This window comes from Monodelphis domestica, chromosome 3 (genome assembly GCF_027887165.1).
Source record: "Monodelphis domestica isolate mMonDom1 chromosome 3, mMonDom1.pri, whole genome shotgun sequence".
Classification (NCBI taxonomy): Eukaryota; Metazoa; Chordata; class Mammalia; order Didelphimorphia; family Didelphidae; genus Monodelphis; species Monodelphis domestica.
Genome location: NC_077229.1, coordinates 62958892 through 62969398, shown reverse-complemented (window position 1 = coordinate 62969398; position 10507 = coordinate 62958892). Strand labels below are relative to the sequence as shown.

Below are 10507 nucleotides of genomic sequence, written 5' to 3'. Positions count from 1 at the left end.
GGGCTAGGCAGGGGGGGGGGGGGGGGGGGTTAAGTGACTTGCCCAGGGTAACACAGCTGGGAAGTGCCTGAGATCACATTTGAACCTAGAACCTCCCTTCTCTAGGCCTGGCTCTCAATCCACTGAGCTACCCAGTTGCACCCTAGCTCTTATTCTTAAAGGTACTGGAGGGAGAGGTCTGACAAGTCTATAAAAGTTGGAAAGTCATTCAATATGAGCCCAGTAATGAACTATCTTCTGAGGACTAAACTGGTCTCTCTCTCACCTACTCAAAAATCTTTAGGGGCTCCCTATTTTCTTTGAATAAAATACAAACTCCTAACCCTGGCATTTAAAGCCTACACAATCTGCATTCAAACTTTCAACCAATCAATAAATATTAAACTTCTACTTTGTGCACTTTGACACACTATGGGTTATCTTGTTCCCCCACCACCTCCACTTCCAATGGACCAGGTAAACTCCATGAGGGCAGGCACTATTTTTTTCTTTTTGTCTGTATACTCTCAGTATACAATCAAACTAGCCTAATAGTTGCTCCCTAAAGATCAGCATTCTATCTCCTGTATCCCTATATTCATATAGGATGATACAATTGCCTGGAACATATTTGCTGGCTTATCCTCCTCTCAGAATCTTAAGTTTCCATCAAAGTCCAACTCAAAAGATATCTCCACCTTTCCTAACCCCTCACTCCCAACACACACACACACACACACACACACACACACACACACACGTTATTTATATTCTCTCCTTACCAAAATTACTTTGTTGTTCCCCTAACACAGGTCCACTTCTTGAGGGGAGGCACCAATTTCCTTTTGTCTTTGTTCCTCCAGCACCTGCCACATTGCCATACACTAATACCAGATACTTAGTCAATGAATACGAACAGTATAGTTTCTACCTATGCAGTTACTATGTGTCTTCAGAATTTTTACACTAAAAAGGGTCCACATATTCAAAAAGGTTTGAGTACCACTTAACCAGTTCAGGCTCTACCTAAGGCTGGACTTTCATTTAAAAACAATAGCTTTAACAAATGGCCATCCTAGGCAGCACTTGACAATCTCTAGATAGTGAACTCTCCACTTTATAAGTTTATTCTAATTTCTGAATAGCTCTTCATAATGAGTTGTATTCTGCTACCCCATAACTTTCCACCATTCTTAGTAGTACTGTTCTCTAGGACCAAGGGCTAAATCTGCTCCCTCTTTTCTAATACAACTTACATATTATCATAAGTATTCTTTTTAGGTAAAATAATGCAGGACCTTCAAATGACCTTTGTATCTATGAAAGTTTTTAATTCCCACAACCCCGGCCCCTTTCACTATCATCCAAATATGCTCCAGCTTGGCAATACAACAGAGGAATTCTCTCTACAAATGCCAATTTACCAATATTAGGCAAATGATAATTTCCTGGGGCCCTAAGGGGTTACATGATTTGCCCAGAATCACAGCACTAGTGTTTATAAGAGACAGGACTGGAACCCAGCTCTTCTGGACATGAAGGGGCAGTGCCCTACTTACAATCCCATAATGCAAACATAAACATAAGAATATGGTCTAGAACTGTAGATGGTATTCAAGAATTTTTATATTTTGCAAATTACCTCTCTTCTCCCTACCTAAATAGAAGAGGAGGGATTAAAGGAATGATGTATGAATCAAAAAGTCATTCATGAGGCAGTTAGGTAGTTCAATAGAGAAAGGTCTGGATACGGGAGGTCCTAGGTTCAAATTTGACCTGACATTTCCTAGCTGTGTGACCCTAGGTAAGTCACTTAACCCCAATTGACTAGCCCTTACCACTCTTTGCCTTAGAACAGATACTTATATCAGAAAGCTACTTGTATCAGATCTAAGGCAGAAAATAGGGTTTTTTTTTTAAAAGTCATTTGTATCTGGTTTTGAAAGCATCATAAGTTAATTCTTAAGCCCTGATTTAGAGTCAGGAAGTCTGGGTGCCATGGCCAGTTCTACCACTTACATATTAATAATAGCTTTCAAACAAATCACCTAACTTTGCTGTATCTTCTTCCTCATATGTAAAATAATCATCACCTCAGCTTTACTTTAACTGGAGTGTGATAAGAATCTAACTAGAGTGAGTATATATATAGTGTTTTGCAAGCCATAGAGAAATATTCTCTGTTGACAAGAAGATTTCCTTACATGTTCACCATTGATTCATTAAAATCTGGCAATGGGATGTGGTGAAAAGAACTCTGGAAACCTGGGCTCCAGTCCTCACTTCAAAATCAGGGAAACTTGGACAACTGTTTCCTTTGTCTGAATCTCAGTTTCTTCATCTGTAAAAGTAATCTCATTTCAAATGGATGCTCTCTTCTAGACTCCTAGCTCTAACATAATAAAAAGCTAACATTGATATGGAGCTTTAAGGTTTGCAAATTACTTTACAATTATTATCTCATTTGATCTTCACAACACCCCCGGAGGTAGGTGCTATTATTATTATTATTATTATTATTATACAGTTGAGAAAACAGGCTGAGAGGTTGAATGACTTTCCTTAGATCACATGGCTAGGAGTTTTTGAGGCCAGAATTCAACATAGGTTTTCCAAGTTTCACACTCTAATTACTGTAATGCTTTGCTATCCTATTCTAAGATCCATAAATTTCAGAGATGATTGTTCTCAGAGAATAGTTAACAGTGTGATCTCTACCTTGAATTCAAGTAACTCAAACTAATGAAATAAAAATACAAACGATATTGAAGGTCAGTGTATTTATCATGTATTAGGACACGTTTTTCACCCCACCCCTAACCCAAGATAAAATATAATCTTCTCTGAATGATTCTCCATGATGCCTTTGCAGCTGAGCTGATGATACCTTCAAGTCAGTCGCCTAAAAACACAATCTCTCAGCATCTATATGTCCATCTTCCCATGTCCATCTCACAAATATGGTTCATCCTTTGACAATTCCCACTTTTTCATGGGGGATCCTGGTACCGCTGGCTTTTTCTCAGAAGCTGTCACAGCCAAGTTTGAGCTAGAGAAAGAAGATAGTTTGTTTTTTTTTAATGCCTGATTTTTAAGATTTTTTTTAAAGCCCAGAACACAAAAATAAACCATATTTGCATCATGAGACAAGCAGCTTTTGAGACTTCCATCTCTAGAATAGGAAGTATGATCATTAAATTCAATTTAAGTCAACATATTTTTACCATAATCCTCTTCTTTGACTTAAACAGATTAATGCTAAGAGAGATCTAAAATCTAGAAGAAACATAGTCCTTGTCCTCAGAGATCTTAAAAACTAATAAGTAATCAGATAGCTATTATAGGATCAAGTAAGAGGTAAAATGAATTTGAAAACTATGAGATGCTCCATGAAATTCAAGTTAGTATGACTACTTCAGAATCTCCAAATTAGAAAGGACCTCAGAGATCTTATAGGCCAATCCCATTTCTGCTTGATGACTTCTTTTTTTAAACCCATACCTTCATCTTAGAAGCAATACTATGTATTGCTTCCAGGGCAGAAGAGTGGTAAGGGCTAGGCAAAGGGGGTTAAGTGACTTGCCCAGGGTCACACAGCTAAGAAGTGTCTGAGGCCACATTTGAACCTAGGACCTCCCATCTCTGGGCCTGGCTCTCTATCCACTCAGTCACCCAGCTGCCCCCTGCTTGAAGACCTCTAATGAAGGCCCTATTTCCCAAAGCAGTTGATTCCATTTTGGGATGGCTTTAACAGTTCAGAAATTTTTCCTGGAATCAAGTTTGAATCTGCCTCTTGGCTGACTTCTACCCAATGTCCTTAGTTTAGTCTAGTGGGGCCAAGCAGAAAGAGCTGCATGCTTTACAGCTTTTGAAATCGTTAAGTCCCTCTAAGTCTTCTTTTCTCCCAACTAAATATCCCAGTTCCTTCAATTAATATTTTTATGGTATGATATTGGTTAACAATAGCATGAACAAAAATGAGGATGAAAAACCTGGCCTACCTGGAAGAAAACTAAGGTCCAAGAGCAGTCAGTTGAGGTCAAATGGGGGTTATACTATGAAAAGTCTTAAAATCAAGCAGGGGAGTTAGCAAATTCAAGTTCAAACACATTAAGTCTGGGGTTTGAGAAGGTAGTACAGCATATTGGCTAGAATCTCCTCCCCTCATTCCCTGGCCTCTGAGTAAATCTAGGGCACCTCAACCTCAATAAGCCTCAATGTCTCCATCAAGGAAATGAGGACAATAACACCTCATTCACAAAGTTGTAAGAATTAAATGAGATCATAGTCTATAAAGTGCTTGCAAATCTTAAAGCAATGTATAAATATAAACCAAGGAGAGATGGACCTGGACCAGGTCAACTAGTCCTAAATGAACCCTGAGTCTCCTTCAGGAAAGACTAACCTCTTCTCAGGAAGACCAGACTCCAAAACTTTCACAGTAGACATTAAGATTGAGGGAGGAGAAGATTCCCGACGTCCATCTCGAGTACAATAGTAATTGTTTGAAAGCTTATGGCTAGGGCCCACTGGCAGCTTAGGAGGTGACTGAGTTCTAAAGAAAATAAGACACAATTATGTTATAATGCTCTGTGCTGGCAATAACTCTCATGTTTATCTGTCAAGGTCAATCCTATGCCTCTACACTTTAATAAGCATTTATTAAGCATCTACTATATGCTAGGCACTATGGTAAAGTATCTATATATTATCTCATTTTACCTTCACAATCATCCTAATAGGTACTGTATCCCCATAATACTGATGAGAAGACTGAGTCAACCTCAAAAGGGGAATGGCTGAACAAATTGTGGTATATGATATGATGGTGATGGAAGACTACTGTTGAATTGCTTGATTTCTATATGAACTGGAAAGACCTCCAAGAACTGATACAGAGTGAAATGAGTAGAACCAGGAGAACACTGTACACAGAAACTGAAACACAGTGGGACAATAAAATATAATCAACTTTGCTACTCGAAGCAATGCAATGATCCAGGACAATCCTGAGGGGCTTATGAGAAAGAACGCTATCCACATCCAGAGAAAGAACCGTGGGAGCAGAAACACAGAAGAGAAACATGATTTATCACTTGTTTATATGGGTATATGATTTGGGCTTGGGTTTGAAAAGATGACTCTCTTACAAAAATGAATATGGAAATAGGTATCAAGTGATAATACATGTATAACCCAGTGGAATTGCTTGTCAGCTCCAAGAGGAGGGAGTGAGAAAACATGAATCATGTAACCATGGAAAAATATTTTAAAATTAATTTAAAAATAAAACAAAAATTAAATTTAAAAAGAATTTTAAAAAGAAAAGGAATGAGTCAAACAAAGGTTAAGTAAATTGCCCAGTGTCATACAATTGATAAGGTCAAATGAGAATTCAAGTCTTCCTGACTCCAAGTCCAGGTTCTATTGACCGATTGTGCCAGCTAGGTGCCCTGGGGTAGCTGACAGACATCTAGATCAAAACAGAGAACAAGAGTTGCCCCAGTGCAATAGAAATCACCCTGAGCTACATGCTCTTTGCTATTCTTGTTGCTAACCAGCTGAACTGAGGTTTACTGACTGGAAAGAGCTAAAGACACAAAACCACAGAATTTCAAAGTTAGGAGGGCCTGGAAGCCTTTAGTCTTCCTGAGTAGCTTAGTACTGAGCCCACAATCTGCCTCTCTGCAGCTTCTTCTGCATTAATCCTAATTCAGCTCTCTGAAGCCCAGCAATGAAAGTTTTATCCCTCTTTTATCTTATCTTATCTTCAAATACTTGAAGATAATTAAGTTCTTCTAAATCTTTGCCAAGTTAAACATGCCAACTTTTCCAATGTCCCTTTATACGGCAGAACCCTGGCCCTGGTATGTCCTCTAGTTTGTCAATGTGCTCCCTAAAATGTGTTGTCAAAAAGAGAATACAGTACTCCAGATCTCAAAACCCAAATACCCTTGCAGGCTCAAAAAATCAGGTACTTTGGCAAAAGTCCCATATATTCTGTTGAGGAACTATTTTTTAAAGCAAAAAATGACTAGGGGCAGGGAGGTGGCTCAGTGGATAGAGAGCCAGGCTTAAAGATGGGAGGACCTGGTTTCAAATCTGGCTTCAGATACTTCCTAGCTGTGTGACCCTGAGCTATTCACTTAACCCCAGTTGCCTAGTTCTTTGCCCTTCTGTTTTAGTATTATAACCAAGTCAGAAAGTAAGGATTTTAAAAAATGCTTGGCTAAGGATCCTAATCTGAAAGCTACATTTGTGATAATCCATAATATTATTATAATCCCATCTCACATTTGTAAAGGGTTTGGGACTTTATGAATCATTTTGATTCTATGTATATGATCTCATTTGATCCTTCTGTTCAGGAATTATTATCCCCATTTTCCATATGAAGAAACTGAGGCCCAAAGGACTTTAGTTTCGATAGCAAGGGTTAAACTCAGGCATCTAACTTCTAGTCCTTGGTGAGACCATGGTAGATAGGAACTGAAAAGAATAAGCTGAAGCCTTCAGAGCATGATATATATACAGCTTTAATGTTGAATGATCTAGAAGAACCTTATACACATCAATCATTCAGTCCAGCTCCTTCATTTTACAGAATGAATCTCCTACAGTAATAATAATAGCTAGCATTTCCATAATGCTTCAATAACTTTTATAAATATTATCTCATTAAAACCTGGGAAGTGAGGGCTATTGTTATCCTCACTTTACAGATGAGGAAACTGAAGAGAAGTGATTTGTCCTGGGTCATACAGCTAGCAAGGGTCTGAATCAGAATTTGAATGCAGGTCTTTCTGATTGGAGAAATTAAATCCTGGCTAGTAAATACAAAGTGCTTCAAGATTTGCAAAGAGCTTCAGGAATATCTAACTTGATACTTAAAACAACTCTGACAAGTGGGTACAATTGTTATCAACCTCATCTTACAGTTGACGAAAATGAGGAACAGAAGCCAAATGATATGCCTAGGGTCATAAAGTTAGTGTGTGAGGCTAGATTTGAACTGAAGTCTTCTTAGCTCCAGGACTAGTATTCTATCCACTTTACCATCACAAAGGAGTTTCCTTGAAGAAAGAATTGAACTGAGTCTTGGAACGAATGATGCCCAAGATCATACAAGTGAGAAGTAGTTATTCAAACCCAGTTCTTCTCATGCAAATCTCAAACCTTTTTTTCTATCATAGAATAAACTGTCCTCTTCTACCCTCTAGCCAAGGGCTTCAACTAGGACAACAAACTGCATCCTAACATTTTCATTTTTTCTTTTGAACATCAAGGTATCCACGAAGGAATCTTCTATTCATATAAATGCACAAGAAATACCTTACTGAGGGAGTCTATATTCCTGGAGACAAGAATAGAATAGTGATTATCATGAGAACAGGATTTCTCAACTCAATTCATTATAGGTAAGCTGAATTCTGAAATAAGTTCAGAGACAAAGAACCAGGGCTTAGGCAGTTACAAGGCAGAATCAATTAATTGTAAATAGGATCAATAAAAAGTGATAAAGAATTGATCCTAATCATTTCAGAGACAGTAGAAAGAGCAGGAGCTCTGAAGTCTGGACATGAGTTCAAATCTCACCTCTGAAGCTAACTGCCTGTGTAATCTTGAACAAGTCAATTCTCCTTCAGAGGCATCCATTTCTTCATATGTGAAGTGAAGTTCTGGGGTCTCAGAGATCATTTCCACTTCTGGATCTATGAACTTATGTACTTTGATATAGAAATCAATGGAAAAAAACTGCCTTCCTTTTTCATGTTTTCATAAAAGTCACCCTCAATGCATGCAAAGAACAATCTCAAAACTTTGAGAAACAAGAAATTATAAGCTAATTTTTATTATTTTTTAATATTTCATTTCAATTAGAGGTAGGAATTCAGAAAGCCAAAAGGGAAGGGTAGATCTAAGAATTCCCAATAAGAGAACATTAGTATCCTATTTCAAAGATGCCCACAGTTTTACTGTTACCAAGTTCCTAGAATCTACCAGGCCTCTTCCCAAGAGGCAGCTAGTACAACTAATCAATGAAATAATAAAAATGTATTAATCATCTCCTACATGTTATGATAGAGATACAAAAAGAGGCAAAAGGCAGTTCCTGTCCTCAATTATTATCTTCTGTGTTGGAATCAACATACAGTATTGATTCTAAGACAGAAGGTAAGAGTTTTTTAAAAATGGGGATAATCCCTGTTCTACCTTCTTCACAGAGCTGTCTGGATAAAATAAGACAAAAGCACACAGAAAATAGTAATATGGAAAAAATAAGGAATCATCATTATTTTCTCTTTATTCTTTGTTCTTCCACTTTTCTCTTGACTTCCTCTCCTGTCTGGTTCTTAGGCAAATTTCTGGGGGCCCTGGGCTACAAAAATTGCTGACCCCAACACCAGACAAAGAAGATGGGAAATGAAAAAGAATGGTAAACCTGCTCACCTTTTAGCTATCTCCTGATAACGTAGTTGCAGCTTAGCTTGGAGATTATGCTGTGAAAAAGAGAAAATGTTGAGAAAACAATAGACTACAAGAGAGAGAAGAGAGCAGGGAACATATGGTATGGGTTATACCCTGGAGGTTTAGTCGAGAGTATATCACAGGGCATAGATAATGGGAATGGAGAAACACCCTGGTGCAAGAGATGAAGTATCTCAAGAGGCACCATAGATTAGAAAGTAAGAGACTGAGAAGTAGCTAAGCGGATAGAGAGCCAGGTCTAGAGACTGGAAAGTCTTAGGTTCAAATTTGACCTCAGACACTTCCTAGCTGTGTGACCCTAGGTGTCACTTAACCCCAAATTGCCTACCCCTTACCATTCTTCTGCCTTGGAACCAATACTTAGTATTGATTCTAAAATGAATGGTAAGGATTATAAAAAAAAAAAAGAAAGTACAGATTGGGATGAGGTGGTACTCTAGAGAAAAAGAGAAGGGATTACAACTAAGAGAAAGGGCAAAAGCTCAAGAGGAGTAGAGTTAGGATCTGCGGTAAAGCTGAGGGGAAAGGCCTAGGGAGGAATGAGCATATCCCTAGGCAGAGGGAGAATCGATGCATACAGAATGGAGGGTTCAGAGGCCAGAAACAATGGTAGAAGAGACCCAGGAGCCTAGAACAGGGGTGGAGTCGCTGGAGAGGGGGAAAGGAGAGTGCCAGAAGGGAACTGGAGTTCATTGTTTGGGATAAGTACTGAATCAAAGGTGAGGAGGGGGAGAGAGGGAGGAATATGAGATCATGAGATCGGAGATGGCAACAGTACCAAGGCACCGAAAGATAACAGTTATCGATAGGGTCGGGGGTGAGGAATGGGCAGAGGGGTCAGAAACAAAGAGCAAAGGGACAGGGGGATAGGCCACCGGGTCAGAGGAAGGAGAGACAAGGAATTAGGATTAGAAACTGGGGTGCGGAAGACGAGGGTAGAAACAAGGGTCCCAGGTTGCGGATCATGGACTGGGAGAGATGACCCAGGCAGAGAGAGGAAGAGAGGTGTAGGAGAAGGGATTAAGGAGGGAGGGAGGGGCGAAGGTTAGGGCTGGGTCGCAGGTGAAGATGGGATAGGAGGGACAAGGGGCGGGGCGATAGGGCATGCAGGTCAAGGTAAGGCTCGAGATAGGGGGGCGACACAGGAGGGAAGGCTGAGATGTCGGTCAGTCAGTTCTCCGTCCCTCAAGTCATCAGATTGTGCCCTCATCCCCAGGGTCGTCGCCGCACCCCGGAGGCCGAGTTCCGGAGCCACTGAATGAAGCCAGTAGCAGATGCCATCTTGATTCTAAGATGAAGGGCAGCAACTGCAGCCGCAAACACTGTTGGGAAAGAAGGAAGGGGCGGGGACACGAGAGTCGAGATCTCGCGAGAGTTAGAGGCGGGGCCTGAGGAATCCCATAAAGAGGCGCCCGGGGCCACGTGACTCTCTCTCGTCCCTCTTACTCCTTCTTTTCGTGCCGCCATCATGGACACAGGACGTGTGCAGCCCATCAAGTTGGCCAGGGTGAGGAACAAGGGCCGGAACTGGGGATTCGGAGCGGCAAAATAAGGACAAGGCTCTGCTGCCCGGCTCCAGCAAGGGGCTGGGAACCCGAACCGCTCCAGGGTCTGGGGAGGGAAAGAAGGAGGGAACGGGCCGCCGCCGGCCCCAGCTTTACACTTTACGCTTTTCGTCTCCAGGTCACCAAGGTACTGGGTAGGACCGGTTCTCAGGGTCAATGTACCCAGGTAAGTCCACACTCGCTCGGCGCGCCCCCTCCCTGGGCACACGCTCCCTCCTTCCCGCCCTCTCCTGGATTCCTCCCCTCTTACGGACGCACATGGGCGTCCCTGAGGCCTCTCTGCCTCCTGTTCAGGTTCGCGTGGAGTTCATGGACGACACGAGCCGGTCCATCATCCGTAACGTGAAGGGCCCGGTGCGGGAAGGGGACGTGCTCACCCTGCTGGAGTCAGAACGTGAGGCCCGGAGGCTGCGATGAGACCAGCCGGTGAGTGCCCGCGGATCCACTCTTAGGACTGGGGAAGGGAATATGAG

The 10507-nt window shown here is 41.2% G+C and overlaps 1 protein-coding gene across 1 annotated transcript; it reads right to left on the bottom strand.

Annotated features, from left to right (window-relative positions):
• Positions 1 to 2744: 2744 nt before the first annotated feature.
• On the bottom strand, positions 2745 to 9829 carry NDUFA7 (NADH:ubiquinone oxidoreductase subunit A7). The gene is made up of 4 exons (XM_001366053.4): positions 9700 to 9829; positions 8431 to 8480; positions 4385 to 4534; positions 2745 to 3028 (listed from the first exon to the last, which is right to left on the bottom strand). The coding sequence occupies exons 1-4, from the start codon at positions 9748 to 9750 to the stop codon at positions 2932 to 2934; spliced, it is 348 nt and encodes a 115-aa protein (XP_001366090.3). The 5' UTR covers positions 9751 to 9829; the 3' UTR covers positions 2745 to 2931.
• Positions 9830 to 10507: the final 678 nt, after the last annotated feature.